The 18,913-nt window shown below is 51.5% G+C and overlaps 1 protein-coding gene across 7 annotated transcripts in view; it reads right to left on the bottom strand.

Annotated features, from left to right (window-relative positions):
- PTPRE (protein tyrosine phosphatase receptor type E) overlaps nucleotides 1-18,913 on the bottom strand; it is a 163,946-nt gene that overhangs the window by 94,064 nt on the left and 50,969 nt on the right. For 5 of the 7 annotated variants that reach the window (XM_023241091.2, XM_023241090.2, XM_023241088.2 and 2 more), the window contains exon 2: nucleotides 5,817-5,839. Coding sequence is in view for 1 of the 7 variants with exons in the window: in XM_023241087.2 (XP_023096855.1) it covers nucleotides 5,817-5,839; nucleotides 6,105-6,224 (143 nt within the window). In the remaining 6 variants the exon portion in view is untranslated. Of the gene's footprint in view, nucleotides 1-1,525; nucleotides 2,309-5,816; nucleotides 5,840-6,104; nucleotides 6,299-18,913 lie in introns of those variants that run through there. The other 2 variants (XM_023241087.2, XM_023241092.2) reach the window with 2 other exon arrangements.

Below are 18,913 nucleotides of genomic sequence, written 5' to 3'. Positions count from 1 at the left end.
TTGCTTGTTTCCACTCAAAACAAGAAGGAAAACTACTCAGAGAATCCGTTACAGGACGGATTTTCGTTCAGCAATTCCACAGAGAGTTTTCCGACATCTTAAATATTTTATACCAAACTCTGTATCATAATAAGCTGTTTAAAAAAGTCACCTCAGAGGGTCAGTCTTCGAACAGAATGGATTTATACTCCTGTTGCCCAGTGTCCCAGTTCACGTGGGGACATCCCCCAGGCCGTGGGGCTAAAGTTGGGGGCCAGCGAGTTCCCGCATCGAATGGGGGTCCGTCCCTGCTCCTAACATTGTGCAGACCTCATTCCCGATTCTGTGGCCCCGGGGGTCTCAGAAATCCCTCTGTAAGTCATACACCCGGGGGCACCTGGGAGACTCAGTCGGTGAAGCGTCCGACTTCAGCTCAGTCATGATCTCGCAGTTCGTGAGTTCGAGCCCCACTTCAGGCTCTGTGCTGACAGCTCAGAGCCTGGAGCCCCCTTCCGATCCTGTGTCTCCCTCTCTCTCTGTCCCTTCCCCTGCTCATGTTCTGTCTCTCCCTCTCTCTCAAAAATAAATAAACATTTAGGGGTGCCTGGGTGGCTAAGTCAGTGAAGCGTCCGACTTCGGCTCAGGTCATGATCTCGCGGTTCGTGGGTTCGAGCCCCGCGTCGGGCCCTGTGCTGACAGCTTGGAGCCTGGAGCCTGCTTCGGGTTCTGTGTCTCCCTCTCTCTCTGTCCCCTCCCCTGCTCATGCTCTCTCTCTCTCTGTCTCTCAAAAACAAATAAACATTAAAAAAATATATTTCAAAAAAAGTCATACATCCCAAAAGTTTGATACACCTCCTGTCCTCTTCCCCGCAGTGTGACCGATGCCACCGTCAGGCAGAGGACGCCGTCTGTTTCCACACCGAAGTGCACAGGCTGGAAAGCCCGGCACACAGAATGCCAGCCCTGCCTCGTGCACCTGATCACAAGCTCCTTGAAGGACCGACTCACTGTCCTGAAGACCAGGTCCTTCCCACGTTCTCACTGTGTCATTTTGAACTAAAATGCCACTGCACAAATCTAGCTGATAAGGCAAGTTAGGAGGGTGGGTCTGATTCTAAAAAAATAATAATAATAAAAAAAGGAAATGTCCCATTTAGAATGAGTGGGATTCTGACGTGTCACCCAGTCAGCCTGGGGCCCCAACAACAAGTGGGGATTGTTTTCCTAAAAGGTGGACCTCACCGTGAATTCCTGGCAGTCGGACAACCCGCCGGCCCTGAGGCAGCCGGCTCTCCACGGCACCGTCCCTGGGCACCACTTGGCCCGGCTGCGGTGGATTAAAACAGTTTCCTGAAGCATAAATCCCAGATTTCCTGCACGGGGCTGGACAAAGCGAACGGAGGAGCTTGCCAAATTTTCCCTTAACGACCGCTTCCTGCTAATACTCTTGCACTGGAGTCTCAAACGCCTTAGGAATTATATCACAAACAACCACGACCTAAATCCCAATCGACGAGAAAAGTTCCCCTTTCCGGCGCCCCTTTACCTCCGGTCCTACGGGGATGATGCTGGGGAGCCATCCCGGCCCGCGAGAATCCATGTTTTCCTGTCAGCTGGAAAAGGATTTGTGGAAGAATTCCAGCTCTGAACTGGGTCCCTAGGAGCTCCGGGGCGAGACACGAGTTTATATAGAAGAGCTGTGTTCCTATTTCCTCTAAGTGGAAACCATGACCGCTTAATATCCATGGCTTGGGCATATGACAAACAATTACCCAGCGGACCCTTTTAGGTGGTACTTCTTGGAAGAATGTTGAAACTTTCCTGGGGGGAGGGGGGTGGAAATGGAAACAAATGAGGGATGAACCCATCTGTCACCAGCCGGTCCGCAGGCATTCTTCCAACGTACTGTCACCTTCCAATCTCAGTTACGGGAGAATCACTTCTTCGCGGTTGGGAGCAACACATTTTGCTCGGATAGGAAACCCAGAGGATCCGCCGACGCGAACAAAAACCCAAGAGCAGGGCAAAGGCAGGAAATCGAAGTCAAATATCTGAGAAAGTGTTCAAGTCTTGTGAGCTCTGCACGTCACACATCACGCTTGTCATTTCTGAAGACGCAGAGCCCAGCAGAGAAACCACCTGCAGAAACGTAGGCCCAGCTGAGGTGGTCAGAAGGCGTGTTCCGAGGGGTCCGCCCTGCCTTGCCAAACACAGGCCAGGCCCCCGCACCTCATTTAAAAACCTTCAGCTTCTTTTCTTTTCCTGCCTTGGTGGCCATTCCCGCCAACACCGAAGAAGAAAAGGGACTTCGAAGAGAAAAATCACACATACGGAAACTGACAGAGGAGGAAAGATACATCATTAAAGAGGAGACAGCTAGCGAATGAATACCGCAAGTTAATTGTAAAATAAAATTCACTGTTAATATCAGCACTTTAATTTCATTGCCTTTTATCCCTTTGGTATTTCCAAGAACCAAAGTGAAACAGCCAAGTTACAGTATCATTTAATTTTCCTCACTGGTGGATACCCTTTGGTATAACAATACAAGACCTCCCAGAGCCTGGAGAAGATATTTAAACCTTAATTACGTGTCTTGCATAAATTCTTAATTCTGACATTCCACTGCATTATTTAAAGACAAGGCAACGGAGACCCACAGAGTCGTAAGCGTTGTCGGGTTGAGGGACTTTGGTCATGTTCAATGGTGGATATGAATTATAGTATTACTTCCCCAGTCTGTATTTACATAGTACAAAAAGGAGAAACAAAAGAAAACCAGGGGGATGGTGGTCATGCTAAAAAGGCCCCTCTTAATCCAGTTTAACAGGGGAAAGTGGACTCTTCTTTTTAAGGCCAGATATGAATATAGAGCGTCTTTTTTTTTTTTTTAATGAAAAATCAGGGTGTGCGTCTAGAAAAAAGAACTCCTTTGCTCTCTGTTATAGTACTGGGACATACATCACTACCCACTTAAATGCCCGCTTGGTATTTTTACTTTTTAATTTTAACTGCAATTTTTAAAAAAGTTTCTTCATTTCCTTTGAGAGACAGTGTGAGCAGGCGAGGGGCAGAGGGAGAGCGAGAGAGAGAATCCCAAGCAGGCTCCACGATCAGTGCACAGCCCGCTCGAAACCACGACTGTGAAATCACCTGTTAGTCGGATGCCTAACAGACTGAAGCAGTCAGGTGCCCCTTATTTTTATGTTTTTATCTTAAGAGAGAGAGAGAGAGCGCGCACGCATGTGTGCAGGGGAAGGGGCGGAGGGAGAGAAAGAGAGAGAGAGGGAGGGAGGGAGAGAGAACATTAAGCAGGGTCCATGCCCAGGGTGGAACCCACGGCGGGGCTCCCTCCCACAATCCTAGGATCATGACCCGAGCCAAAATCAAGAGCCGGACGCTCAACCTACTGAGCCACCCAGGCGCCCCTAAATGACATCTTTAAACGTTGGAAACAACTGCCATAATTTTGCGATGATGTTAATTACATCAATTTTATTACCTGCTAACTCGGGGTGAGCTCATTTATACATTACAATGACCCCAGGAAGGGACTGACAGCTGAGAGCAGAGGGGGCGCCCAGGGCTCCTGGGTTCACCCAGCAGGTGTCTCCTGGGCTCCTGCAGCCACCCCACCACCTGAGCACCATGGCTTGGGACAGTCACCGACCTCAGGGGGCTTGCTCTCTCCTGCCCTGCCCAAAGTGAGCTATTTATTTAGCTCTAACTGACTCCAAACCAAATTTCTAAGCCCACAAATTAGAAATAAATTCCTTTCTGTTAGTGGAAATCCTGAAACTCTGGGACAAGACTCAAATGTTTAGCAGTGCATGTTTAGGCTAAGAGAGCCATCCGATGTTCTAACCCTGATGCCCCCAGCAGCAGATTCCAACAAAGGCTTTAAATGAGGTAGCCACCAAAGCAGGGGCTTATGCTTGGAACAGACTTTCCTCACATCGAAGAGAAAATTCCTAAAATAAGCAGCCCTTGTTACCTAACAACTCATAGCTTCCGAGAGCAACCTTTACTTTCTTTCCTCCTGGAAGGGAGGTGAAGTGGGGGCTGGTGGCTCCATCAGTGAAGCATCTGGCTCTTGACTTCGGCCCAAGTCATCTCACAGTTCTTGGGTTTGAGCCCCATGTCGGGCTCTGTGCTGACAGTGGGGAGCCTGCTTAGGAGTCTCTCTTCCTCTCCCTCTCTCTCTGGGCCTCCCCTGCTCACATGTGCTCTGTCTCTCTCTCTCTCTTTCTCTCACAGAATAAATAAATAAACCTTAAAAAAAAAAAAGAAAGAAAGAAAGGGAGGTGAACGATGGGACCAGGTTGAGTGACATGGCCAGGGAGCAGGTGGAGTTGCCAAGAGGGAGGAAACTCTGGAATGGGCAAATGGGAAGACTGGGTTTGGAGGAATCGGTGAGGAGTGGAGAGCCAAGGAGGGTAAAGGTCAGATGTTATAACAAATCATAACCCAGATCTTGTATTTGGGGAGGGGATGAGTCTGTGGGATGAGACCCTCAAATGTTTCATTCCAGCAAGATAGGGAGCCCGTGCTCTTGACGAACAGCATGTTTAATATCCATTGAAACCAATATGGATGAGCCAATGCCTCTCGCTTAGGATTCTGAGGCACTAAGGGACTGAAGACTGCTTGTACGTAAGTCTCTACCCCTGAATATGATTCCAGTAATATTCCTGCTCTTGGAGCCCACTGTTGACTTTTGCTGAAGTAGATCATGCCATTGAAAACTGATTCACATCCGATAATGATGGCATAGAGAAGAGGGTCAATGCAATTAGCTTAGCAGGTGACAAACGGAGCCTTCCCCATTCTCTATCTCGATAAACCGCTGGCTGTATCTGCATTCCTTTGAGACAGGGAGCAAGAGTCCATACAACCCACACGCATTCGATCGCACCGGGACTACTGTAAGCATTTACACCCAGATGGAACACTGCCACGAGACCAAAAGGGGGGGAAGCCAAAGCCAAACAATCGACCCACCGACCTTAGAATAATTCAGGAGGGAGTCAGAGTATTTCATACAAGGTGACGCATGTGAGAAATACAACGTCCTGGCCGCCTACATCCGGTGCACTCACCAAACGTGAGCACACGCACCACCGTGCCCCAGAGCCACCTGCCCACACACTGCGGCCACTTCAAGAGCTCTTAGATTTTCTCCCCTTGATTTCTTTGGGGGATCTTAACACCAGTAAGTCGACTGAGTAGAACACAAAAAGGCGGTGGTGTTTCCTTCTCTAAGTACTAGGACATCAGGGCCGTGGAACATTGCCTCGATCTCAAAAGGCATAAAACGACGTGACAATGACACTGTTTCTTTTTTTTTTTTTTAACCCGAAGTGCATTCCAGAAAAGCTCCTTTTCAGCAGTTTCCCCCAAAGCAGATCAATTTAAGAGGCAATTACCATCAATGCAATTACGTGCCTCTGTGTTCCCTAATAGTCATCCAATGTGTTCAGCGAGATAAGGAGAGGCCCTTTGAAAAGTACAGACAAATCAGTGAAAGGAAAGCAGGTTGAAATTGTATTCTCAACAATATAGTTCAGGAGACTGAACAGCAAAGCCAGATTTCAAACACGCACACACACACACACACACACACACACACACACACACACACACTGATGTAACCAAAAGTATGATATGAGCCTCTTCAAGTAGGTTAAGGCATAACATTCAAATACACCAGCTGATCATACTGGCCCTCTTTCTCTAGAAATAATGCTTCGCTAACAATGAAATCCCATGAAATTCCACCCCCCCTTTTTTTTTGTTAACTACACATCAGAAAAAAAGTGTTTAAGTTTTGTACTCACCCAGGGAAAACGAAGGCTATAGTCTGAAAAAGAAAGGGAGAAAAAAGAGAAAAAATTAGTTTTCTGGTTACCTGTGTTAGTTAGTTGCTCATTCTAGTCACTTCTTGGTCTATAGCTTTAGTTGGATTTGCTCATTTTTGCTTCGTTGTTGGGGTCTTCTTGAGGCCTTTCTATCTACGTGATGATGACATTTTTTGCTACAGTCATCAGCTTTCAAAAAGTGCCCTGCCCCCAGCTCTCCTGTGATCTCTGGTTGTCAGTGTTGGGGGTGGGGGCGCGGGGGCTGACCTGGATCAGAAGCACTGGGTGTCTAGTCCCCAGCCTGGGTGCCCCCCTCTTCCAAGGCGGTGCCCTCTGTCCCTCTTCCCAGACACCGCCTCTTAAAACCTCCATGGCTTGGCCCCTCATCCAGGTTTTCCAGCTAAATCATTATCCAGCCTGCTCACTCCTCAATAATTTAGCTTTTATGTCCTTTTCGTTTTTAACATCTCATTAGGATATAATTTACATGCCATAAAGTCCACCTGTGTACAATTCAATGGTTTTTAGCATAACCGCAGAGTTTTACAGCCACCAACATACCTAAATTTAGAGCGTTTTCATCATCTCAACAGAAACCCCACGCCCATTAGTTCATTTTAGCTCTCCAGCCCATCTTCCCCCCACCCCCTCTCCCCTGGCGACCACCAATCTGCTTTCTGCATATGGGTTGGTCCCTTCTGGACATTTCATAAAAATGGGATCCTACAGGACGTGGCGTTTTGTGATTTGCTGCTTTTACTTAGTACATTTTTGAGGTCCGTCCATGTTGGAACATGTACCAGTCCTTTGTTCCTTCCTGGGGACGAACACTCTTTCATTTCCCATATACCATATACCGTGCTCTGTCTATCCACTCCTCAGCTGGCCCTCGGGTCCGTGGCCGTGGCCCTCGGGTTCTTGTGTGAGCGGCTAGTAGGGAAGCCTCACGCTGGAGCTAGAGACCATGAAGAGTTGTCACCATGCATCTGTGCCGTTAGATGTTTCGATCGCCACTATTTTTAAGTAGCTAATGCGGTGCCCGGTGTCTTCCACCAAAATAGAATACTTCTTATCTTAGTCATGGCCAAGCTAGATATTTTACACCAAAGACAGCACTCTCCAGCACACAATCATAACAAGTTGTTGCAGGAATTAAGAAGCTGACCCGGGAAGTAGGTTGAAGTAAAAAAAAAAAGCAGAAGAAATAGTTCTCCTAATACTAAGGAATTTTAAATCTACTTGGGCAAGTCTACAGCTAATGTGATCTTCAGTAGGGAAGACTGAATGCTTCCTCACTAATACTGGGAACAAGGCAAGAATGTCCACATTCACCACTCATATTTGACATTGTACTGGTCAATGTAATAAGGCAAGAAAAAGAAATAAAAGACATTGAAACTGGAAAGAAAAAAACCGTAAGACTTCAGCATTCTCAGATGACATGAGCATCCACATAGAAAATTCCAAAGAATCCACCAAAAATCAACTGGGAACCAGTCTGTTGGGTAACATATAAAGTCACAGAGTTCCCAGAGTGCAGCAGGGCCCGACGTAACACAAAGTGAATGGAGGGAAGGTGAGGGAGGCACTGATTGTTGGGCCGCTGGTGATCATGGGAGGTGAGGGGAACCGCTTTTCGTAAGAATAATTGTAAGAGTCCACTCCTTCCAATCCCCTAAGAGAGCCTGGGAAAATGCTGGGGAGAGAGACGTGTGTGTTTGTCTGGGGCCAAGCATGGTGAGAAGCCAGGAGCAGAAAGGGCCCTTGACGCTTCAGCCTTCGTTAGAAATGCTCAAAACTACCTCCCAATGTAATGTTCAGTCATTTTACCATAAAATAAAACCCAATGATATGCAGAAGCAAAGGTGCAGGCTTGAGTCAAACCACACTGAAAACCACAAGGGAGAAAAGCCAAGAGTGTGTAGAACCAGGTGGGGACCCTGCCCAACAATGGTTAAACAAATGAATAAGCATAATTGACTACATACCAACCAAAAACACACACAACCATTTTGAATTCAGCTTTGAACTCATGCTGTTTTAGTTTTTAAACTAAGCAAGGATACACGGAACTGTGGGCTGGTCAAATAGATCACACACTTCATAGCACAAAACCACAACTATCAGTTTCTCAAAGAACAGAATTAGAACAAAACCCAAGCAACCAGAATACCCTCTCTCTCCAGTCAACCCTCGGCACACGAACACTTCCTTCAGCCTAAGGCCCTGATGCAGACTGCAATTCTAATACGGAGCACAAGGTCTGAAAAGATGAAACAAGCTCATTTAAAGCTGGGGGTGGGGGAGGTCGGTTCGCGGGAGCAGAGCTGCTCCTCTCGCCAGGAGGGTGTCTCTGAGCTGTTTGCATGGCATCATTCCACACCCGGAAACCTTTCTGGTCGTGGCAGGAATGGTGCCACCCTCCAAACAGGGGACGGAGAGCAGCCATTGGATTTTGGATCCCGTCCAGGGCCGCTCACGGTGTCTCTCCCGCAGCCCAGAGCCAGTCCCACGAAACAGGCCAGGCGAGTCCCATTTGGAAGAAGGGGACACGGAGGCTCGGCGAGCCCCTTGACCAATGTCACACAGAGCAGGGAGGCAGGGAGGCTAACCCAGGGCTGCTGAGACCACTCTTGGCTGGGCCGCACGGGCAAATCCAGCTTACCCTGGAGTTCATTTACCTTTGTTCGCTGGCCGTTGGTTTTTTTTTCTGTGTCTCCATCCCCAACCCCCCCGCCAACGAAGCCATGACTCTTTCAGGGCAGGGACAGTCGGCCTTTTCTTTACATTCCTGGCGTCTACCACCAGCTGCCAGCAGGAGGACCCGTGAAAGGCATCGGTGGGGCACAACACTGCCACAAGCAACTCCCTCAAATCCCTCCGAGCCCCCAGGGAAAGCTGAGCCGAGGTCTGTGTGCGGAAGACCTGGAAAGGCTCAGGCTGGCCGCACACGTCCCGGGCGGGGGAGGGAGGAGGGGGAGACGTGCTTCTGTGGGAAGCCTGAGCCAGCGTGACCACGCAAGTGTGGAGGTCTGTCCCTGGGGCGTCCAGACGCGGCCACTCTGCTTCCAGGGCACAGAGGCGGAGGACGCCTGCCAAGCTAGACCCTGGGAAAGAGGTGGTGTGAGGACGCGGAACAGGGGAAATCCACCGAGAAGGGGGGGAGCTGGGCGGGCGAGGTCAGGAGGGCGGGCACGCCGGCAGGAAGTGGCCCCAGGCTGCAGGGCTCGGTCCTGATCGCTCACGAGATATGGAAAGACCCAGCAACGTTACCGTGTATCCAAACCTCACAAAGAAGAAAATAAAACTATGACGTTTAGACTCCATCTGCCGGGGCTGCTTCATTTAGGGAAGAAGGTGGAATTATGCTGACTTTGTCCAGCTCTGAGAGGGACGGAGCCGGACAATCTTAAACTCAGAGAAAAATAAAATGTCTTTTGCACACGCACCCTTGGCCCGAAGCATCCTAAACATCCAAGTGGGCGGCCTGTGTGTTGCTGAGGGTGTATTTACAAGCTACTCTTTCACGTGGGCCGGTGGGCAGCAGCCTTTCAAAGCAAGTTGGATGCAGGGGTGCCTGGCTGGCTCAGCAGGTTGAGCCTCTGACTTCGGCTCAGGTCACGATCTCGAGGTCTGTGAGTCCGAGCCCCGCGTCGGGCTCTGTGCTGAGAGCTCAGAACCTGGAACCTGCTTCAGATTCCGTGTCTCCCTCTCTCTCTGCCCCTCCCCCAGTTGCGCTCTCTCTCTTTCTCTCTCTCTCAAAAATAAACATTAAAAAAAGACAATGTTTCCGTTTGTATTTCCACGTGTATAGTCTATCTAAATTGTGAACTTTTATGAAATTTTGCAAAGCAAGGGCACACAAACAAAAAAGCAAACTCATGCAATCAAATACCATGAATCTGGGCTTGCCGCAGTCTTATCAGCGTGGTCACACCCCACAGAGAAGACTGCCACCCTGGCCGCATTCTCCTGGATCCCAGGGTTTCCGGAGACACGGAGTTGTCCCAATCGATCAGCTGTCAGAGCACTTGGCACAGCGGCAGTGTCGCTCACCCTCAGGCACAGCGACTCTCAAGATGAGGAGTAGGGCAATCCATTTAGGCGGTTGCCCAAAGAGCCTAAAATCCACTTACAAAGGAGCAAACGACGGAAACCGCATCACATATGCGGTGAGCAGCGCAAGTGCAGGGCGCCCTGCCCGTGGCACGTCGGCTGCCTCCTCATCCCATCAAGGAACAAGTGCACTCTGCCTCCACGCGGCAACTCACGCGATGGGACACCGTGCAAAACGCTGCCGAATCACCTGGGCTGCAGATTCTCCCTGAGATCAGACGCTGACAAGTATCACGGTCTCCTTGCCTACCTTCCAGGCATCCACAGAGCTGTTAATTTCTGTATTTTGTAACCTACAAAAGAGAGGCTGAGTAGGGCTGCTGACCTCACCCGAGGCGGGAAACCTCCCTGAATGACGAGCTGGGGAGAATCCATGATATTCTGCCCTCCCCACAGCAAGCCGCCTTGAAGAGGTGAGAGCAGGGGTCCTTCAAACAGTGTTGCTAAGGCTGGAGAAAAGATCTGTCTTCCCAACCCGTTTTGCCAATCTGTGACCAACGAGCTGGACTTCTAAATATCCGGCAAATTTTAAAAATGATTCAGGGACAGCTGCTCAGCAAAGACCCACGTGCGTCCCTGCCTGCTTCTTGACACTGTTTCTGAAGCTGGATCCCCAGTCTCCCAAGTACACAGAAGGGCACCTCCCTAATTACTCCAGTTGGGGGAGGGGCCTCTCTGGATTGGAAAACTATGCCCATTAGCAAGCCAATGACTCCATATTGACAAGTTCAAACGGCTGCTGGCTTCTGAACATCCATGCTCCTCTCTGCCATTATCCTGTGGGAACACAGGACTTTTTGTTTCCTTCTGAGGCACAGGGTGCTCTCCCAGCCCCAGCCTGGAGGGTGGCCCCGCCTGTGCTCCCCTCCCACGGGCCACGTGCGCAGGTCTAGAACAGGCACGCGCCCCTCCCTCTGCCCGGAGCCAGCACGAACCTGGCTGTGGCAGGTGCGGGATGGCACCTGGTCCTTCTGCCCACCTCTTCACCGGCCCACCTCTTGCATTCGGCACAAACGATTCTCAAATAGTGACATTCATCAATGTCATACTTTAAAAGCCTTTGCCCCAGAAGTAGCATCTTTGTGAAGGTTCTTGTGCTCGAGGGCTAGGACAGTGTGCAAACATCCTTGGAGAAAGTGTCCACTGTAATGACAGGTAGTCCACACCAGAGATCCCGTCAAGTGCACACAGGGATCACTGAAGTCTCTCAATGCCCCCATAAAGAGTCTGGTTTAGACCTACTTTGCAGATGGGAAGACTGAGGCCCAGAGAGATTAAGCAACTTGCCACCGGGCATCCCACGACCAGGCGGTGCAGTGGGACTCGGGACCTGGGCATAGGCTTCCTGGAGCTCCCAGGGAACTAAACCAGCTGCACGAAGGACTTAAAGACAAAAGGGCTCTCTGCCTGGACTGTGGAGCTTACCCGGGCTGTGGGGTTTGTGCACGTCCCCAGGTCATTCTACAGCTGTGTGGCCCAGCTGGGGCTCTGAGCAGGGCCGGGCGCCCACAGCACGCTCAGCCTCTACCTGGGCCCTGAAGGCGAGAGGAAGGTGCTCGTCTTGGGACCCTCCCTCCCCTCCTCCACTCACCCCCTAGCCAGCACCGGGTGGTAGGTTGACTGCCCTCATGCGCGTCTGCTTCCACGAACCTCTTTTTCTCTAACTGTGCGGATTTTGAGCACGGAAGCATCGGATTTTGAGGAGACAGGGCTCCCCAAATACACCTGTTCCCACACGCCCTCCCCTCCCCCAGCCAGCCCACCTGGAAGAATCCGAGGGACCAAAACAGGCGTCTGAGACTCAGCCTCTGAGCCCCCCGCTTCCCCCTGGATGCTCACTCCCACCCGCGTCCAAAATCCAGTCCTGACACCAGGGGTCCAGCTTCCCCCGGGGGTGGGGGGGACATTACCCAGGGCTCCCGGCTCCCCAGGTGTGGGAGGTACGGATGTCGCATTTTCCCTCAAAAAATTTCATGAGGGAAAAAAGTCGCTCTTGGTGGAAATGTACTGGCCTCTCAAACCCACATGATCCCTGCTCTATAAATGATGGCCGTTTCTATTCTGCAATCGTGTACGAATGAAAATTTCTAATAGATGGAGAACACCCGGGAGCCCTTGGCTTGTCAGCAGGTGGCAATGGTTCAGCCTCCACGAGGCCTGCTACGTCATAATGGGGTCATCTGTGAGTGTGCCCCTCCGTCGCTCCGATTTTAGTCACACACTGAGCTGCCTTACTCCGCCATTTTCTTCACACGAAACAGGGTCTCACCTTGAGCCTTGGCCCCAGAGACCTCTCATTCCCTGGCTGCTGGCTCCTGACCCCCCCCCACCATCCCACCCCATGTGGATACAGTAAACCAAGTCATGCTCAGCCACGTTCCCAGACAATGCTGACCAGTTCCCTTCCCCGCCCATGTGGACCCCAGGGTTCTGGTCTGTGAAATGGGCTCTGCACCCAGGGAAACCCGGGCTCCTCACGTCGGGTCCGGGCTTGCTGCCTAGAAACAGCAAACATCGGCATCTTTTTTTTCCAGTTTGCAGGAAAAAAAAAAAAAATCAGTAGGTTAATCCAATCACTTTCCTTTTTCCACTACCGCTTGCTTACTGGCAATAAAAGGACTGAAATATAAATTAACCACCAGTGGGAAAATGGAGACCAGCCAACCCCGGTGGCTCTCTGGGCCTGTTTTGGGGTCCTCACGAGCTTAGAGGTATCCTTCGATGGTGCACATGCAAGGCCGTGTCTTTCCTAGCGAACGCGGAGAGGAATAGCCCACGCGCTAAGAGCCGTGACTGGCCCAGGGGAGGCATCCACACTGAATGGGCGGATGAATTTCACGGTATTCGGAAGGAGGACCGAAGACACAGGGACGATAGACCTACACCTGCCCAGGCATGTCTGAGGACCATCCTCATCATCCAGGTGATGCTGTAGGTCGAGTTGGACCCTCAAGTCGGTGCTAGAGGCCAGGTGTATCTGCCAGGTGCCGGCAGAGAATGGAGAGTTCCACAGACCACCTCTGAACACGACTAAATGTGTCCGCCAGCTGGGCGAGGCAGGGAAGAAGGTGGGACTGAGAACCAGCTCAGAGAGGGAGCGAACCTCATCCGAGCACTGCCTCCCCTGCGGGCCCCGTGCTTCTCGCTCTCCGCTGCCAGAGCCTTGATCGCATGTGACCTGACGCTGTTTCCCCTGTCTCGGGCAGGGTGGATGGAGTCCGCAGGGCTCCCTGAAAGCAAGGCCTGTTTCCCTCCTCCCCCTGCCTCCAGCCTGTGAAAGGTACTGCCGATGGGCTTACTGGGTGCACGATGCTAATGGCAACTGAATACCAGATCGGATTCAAAAGATGTCGTTCTTGGTCTAATTAAGGTCCGGTAAGCCTCAAAGAAAACGATTTATCTCTAATATCTGGATCTTTAACGGATGTTTGCAGGTGCTAATTTTTAGAATGCCAGTTTGGAAGCCCCTGCCTTTCACCAAGGGGCCCCAGGCTTGTGATCAGCCTTAACCGCCAAGGCTTTGGCTGATGACCCTCACGCTCAGCTGTGAACAGCAGCTGCGGAGGCCTGGGCAAGGCGAGATTTCCCAAGGCAGAGTAAGGGATGAGCCGTAGCGTTAAATAACTCTTCAGGAGGCCCATTATTCCCGTGGACCCAGAATGAGAGGCAACTTATAACGTGCTTCTTAATTTTAAATTATCTATTGTTGCTGTTAATTAAAATGCCAGCTACTACCCGTCCTATACAAATGGCAAAGGGACCAGCAAAACATGCCAGTTCACCAGTGTTAACAAACACAGTTTTATTATCATATAAGAATAGCTACCGTTACGAATAGAGAGAAGAGCGTTTTTCCGATCAGACTGGTAGGGACTGGAAGGGGGGAATGTGCCGGAAAACCACCGTCTGGAGAGCGTCACAGAGCTTGGAAGTTTCCGGGGAAGAGCCCCAGCAAGCCACCCACACGCGGTTCACGGGCACGGGCACCCTCCCTCTCCAGGGGGCCCCTTCCCACTTCTAACATCAAATCCCCCTTTTGCAGCCCCACCAAAGTCACATGGTGCTTCCTCTCCACGGTGTCTGGAGCAGGAACCTTCCAGAGACGCCTCACCCACACGAAACTGTTTCTACTGTCCTCCATCCAGACACATCGTGGTCTCCCCGTCCCCCACTCTCCTCACGCTGCCCCGGCCCAGAAAGCTTTCCATCTCAGCCCAAACAGCCAGGAGCTCATCATACCCACACCGTCCTCGAAACCTCGTCCAAGCCTCCGGGCTCCCCTGAGTTTGTCCCTCCTGGCCGCCGTCCTCCACTGCCCCATCCGCCTCGGTCTTCCTGCTCCACAGGAGAGGCACAGTCCACCGAAGGTTACCCATGACAACAGCAAGGTGCACACACTCACCCAAAGATACATAACCCATAGCTAGTTTGGTGCTTTCTGCTGGGAAATCCTGTCATCTCTACCTTGAACTTCTTACGTGAACAATTCTACGCACATATCAGCAACTCAGAAAATACCACTTGGGTCAATGAATAAATGCACTTACACCGGTGGCTACCGTTCGTGGGGTATCTTCTATGGGCTTGTGCTGTGCCAAATGCAGAAGGTCTAGGGATCAAAACAGACACACAGACAAACAAAACACAAGCATAGGAGCTCTAGGTCACCCCCTCTGGAATTCCGAAAGACTGGCTTATAATCAGATCACTGATATGCAGGGGTGAGTTCTGTGACCACAGCCAGCCTGGGGGCTTTGAAACGTGGAAGCGGTGGAATCTAACCTGTGTTTGGCCAAAGTCAGGGCATCTTTCTCAGGAATGAGATTCCCAGGCAGACAGGGAAGCCAGAGAGTACATGGAACATTCTGGAAATGGCAAATAATTTAAACCCTGGCTTTGAACTTGGAACAAGTCACTTAACCTTTTTGAGCCTTACCCTCCTCACCTGGGAAATAGGAATAATAATCCTCACCGTGCTGGGCAAATAAGAGAGGCAATCCACACGAGGGACCCGGCGCTGAACTCGGTATACAGAAGATATCCAATACATCACAAGTACAGGTCTGGAATGTGAGGTGTGCTGGGCCTGGGATGCTGCAAAGGCGTTTGGATTCGGGCAGAAGCTGCAAGGGGGCTGCAGACGGCTGTAAGCCTGGACATCCCTCTCTCTGCCAATAGGAAGGCCACTGTGGTGGCTGCAGAGGGGAGAAAGACTGAGCGTGGACAGTGGATCCGTGAACAAATATGGAGGCCACTCTGAGTCCAGGTGAGGGAGGGGGAGGTGCCCCTGGGGCGGCGGCAGGAGGGATGGAGTTGGGGATGGGCGGCTATTTAAAGATCAAGGGGGCTGAGCCCACCAGTCTTACAGAATGCAGAGGCAGGAAGAAATCAAGGGAGACCTAGGCCTGACTTGGGGGCCTGGGTAACGGGGTGGCCATTCCTCAAGACGGGGTCCTAGTCTCAAAGTTCCCAGGAAGTGAGTTATGTGGGCATCCCGCACAGACACCAGAGGAGGCTGCTGAGAGACTCAAAAAATATATTAGCATCGTAATAAAAGGAGAAGAACCACTCTAAAAATGGCACAATTCTTTTCCAGGAACCTGATATCCGGAGCAGAAAAGATGTTAGCTATCCCTAAGAAAGACTTTTTTTTTTTTAATTTTGTTTGCAATGTTTATTTCTTTTTGAGAGAGAGAGCGAGCGAGAGAGAGAGAGAGAGAGAGACAGAGCATGAGTGGGGAAGGGGAGGGGAGAGAGAGGGAGACACAGAATCCGAAGCGGGCTCCAGGCTCTGAGCTGTCAGCACAGAGCCCGACGCGGGGCTCGAACTCACGGACCGCGAGATCATGACCTGAGCCGAAGTCAGATGCTTAACTGACTGAGCCACCCAGGTGGCCCTCCCCCCCAAAAAAGACTTTGAAAAGTAGTAAACCAAGTGAGGAAAGATCTGTTCATCAACCAGTCATTTTGCCCAAATAACGACAAAAAGAAAGAACAACAAAAAATTTCAAAAAACACACCAAAACCCTGAAATATTTTAGTTTAATAACTTCCCCCAACCAAACTGTCAGATCTGACCCATTAAACCAGGTCAGTACTAAGAATCCATGTAACGTGTGCAGAGCAAAGTCTAGTTTTAAAACACGGTGATGGGGCGCCTGGGGGGCTCAGTCGGTTAAGCGTCTGACTTCGGCTCAGGTCACGATCTTGTGGGTTCGTAGGTTCAAGCCCCACGTCGGGCTCAGCTCTGACAGCTTGAAGCCTGGAGCCTGCTTCGGATTCTGTGCCTCCCTCTCTCTCTGCCCCTCCCCCGCTCTCTCTCTCTCTCTCTCTCTCTCTCTCTCTCTGTCTTTCTCTCTCTCTCTCTGTCTTTCTCTCTCTCTCTCTGTCTCTCTGTCTCAAAAACAAATCAACATTAAAAAAAATTTTAAACAATGTGAGGTGGCAAAGACTACCTTAAGCATCAATGTAGCATCTTAAAGTAGAAAGACTAAGTATCTCCATCTAGTGCCGAGTTCATAACGAAAGGTGAGCTTTTGGAGACTTCATACATCACTGAGCTATTAACAAAACTGTCTCCAAGCTCCCCACATACTCTGCTGAGGACAAGCACCTATCTCCCCCCCGCTGCCGCCACTGAGAAAGTTCTGTGAACTTGTAATGAATCCCTCCTCCACATCGAAGAACACTGCAGTATTCACTTGGAAACAAGAACAGCATTATAGCACAAATATGCCGCACCCCATTCTGGAACAATGCGCCGTAACAGAAGTGTGATGTCGGACCTAGAAAGGTCTACCTAGAAAGGTCAGCCCTCCTCTTCCACGGGGAGGCAGTGCGTCCGTCGTTCTCAGGAAAAAGTTTTCGTTGTCTGTTTTTTTCTTTACGGCTCACGGAATCATCTTAAAGTGCACGGGATTGAGTTGCTTCCGCAAACAGCCTGCGTAGGGGCAGGCATTTGGGCCAATGTGGAGATGTCAGAGGCTGGAGGGAGAGCCAAACTAGGATGTCTGCACACTTTGCAGGGACCCCTGGGGCCTCACCTGCCTCGTGCGTGGCTGGTGGTCTGTCCTGTAGCCCAAGTCCGAAGGGAGGGAGGGAGACCCAGCGTGTGTTCCCCGGGCCAGGGCCCTGCACACCATCGCAGTGGAAGGGTGGGTGACCTTGGGCAGGCCTCTACACAGGAGGTCACGGGCAGCTTCAGATGATGGTCAGAGGACACAGCATCGTATGAGCGAGCTTGCGAACCGTGAACGAGAGACGGTGAGGTCCAGAGAAGGGGCAGTTCTGGTAAGGACAGAAAGTCCAGGGCCGTCCCCTGGGGATGGCAGGGGGGTGGGGCCACAGCACAGGGGTCAGAATGGCACTGACGATCCGAAGGCACAACACTGGACATTCCTCACACGGGAGCCCATCTATCCTCACAAGGAGCTTGAAGCAAGTTGCAGGAAGTCGAGTGCCCAGGAAGAGCGAGGGCCTGAAACAAAACCCAGCAGGATGCGTGCCTTCCGCCCCTGGGCGAGAATGCCCCCAACATTAGGAAAACCCCATACTCCTGGTGCCCAGGCCAGAAGTTACTTCCCCCTCGGGAGACAAGCTGTGTGCAGAGGAGTGCTCCCCCAGGACCACGGTGGAGGAAGCGGTCATGACCCAGCGACCAGAGGAAGGACACTTGCAGTGAAGCTTCCTCATGGTCAAGAAGCACCACTTCCTGGGCCGCCCGGGTGGCCCAGTCAGTTGAGCGTCCAACTTCGGCTCAGGTCATGATCTCACGGCTCGTGAGTTCGAGCCCCGCGTCGGGCTCTGGGCCGACAGCTTGGAGCCTGCAGCCTGCTTCGGATTCTGTGTCTCCCTCTCTCTCTGCCCCTCCCCCACTCACACTCTCTCTCTCTCTCTCTCTCTCTCTCTCTCAAAAATAATAAATGAATATTAAAAAAAAAGTTGTTTAAACGCGCCATTTCCTTAAAAAGCCAACAGTTTATCTGGTGTGTCCTGGGAGGACCCCGAGATGTTATTTTCCACCTAACCCTAAACTCAGGTCTAAGGTTCACGAGCAAATGCAAAGGAAGTCTGGCTCATTGAAAGCAGGGCTGGTTTCTGCCCCGATCTCAAAGGTAAGATCTCTGGAAGGTGAGTTTGGGAAAACTGCACGGAGCTGGACATCTGCACTCGGCAGGAGCCTAAGTGAGCACTGATGGAAACCCCACGGTCTGGCCATCCCAGCAGGGGTCCCGGCCAGCCTTCCGGAGACACCCGCCCTCCTGGCCCACATCTCTGGCCAGTTGAGAGCTGGGAGTCTCATTCCAGAGCCACCGTATTTCCGACAAGTGCCCTTCCGCTTCGACCAAACTGGAAATCACGGGCTCTTGAGGGTTGGCCCGAGAATCACCTTGCATTCGCCTCACGACTGGATGGGAACCTCGGTACCCAGGTGCTCATTCCGTCAAGAGAACCGAAACCCACCGTATCCATGACGACAGCAAGGCCACGGCTACCGCACACGGGCTCTCCTGCCACACGCACCAGGCGGACAATCATCTCCAAGCCCTTGTCACGGGAGGGGGGCGGGGCTGGGAATGGCCCTCCCCACCTCACAGAGAGGACACAGAAACTCCAACGACGGAGGTGACATCCTTGAAGCTCACGTCAATCCTTGTTCCCACCCCAAGTCTGTTATTGCAAGACCTGTGCTCCAACCGTTCCCCGGTCCCTCGGCCTGGGCGGGACTCCCCGTGCCCACGAGGGTCCCTCTGTATGGCGGACGTCAGTGGGGTGCGAATGTCTGCACATGCCCAGAGGTGTGGTGAGTGCCACATCAGCAAGGCGAACAGAGCCCACAGCTCGTGCCAGACGGGCAATCTCTGTGACACTCCAGTTCTGTGTGACATACTGGCAGGCCCTCCGCGTGTGACAAGGGACACAGAGCTCTTCGCTGCTGTGTGTTAGATGGTGAGCCCTCC

Source organism: Felis catus, chromosome D2 (assembly GCF_018350175.1).
Source record: "Felis catus isolate Fca126 chromosome D2, F.catus_Fca126_mat1.0, whole genome shotgun sequence".
Lineage (NCBI taxonomy): Eukaryota > Metazoa > Chordata > Mammalia > Carnivora > Felidae > Felis > Felis catus.
Note: the sequence above shows the minus strand (reverse complement) of the source record. Positions and strands in the feature narration are given on the sequence as shown.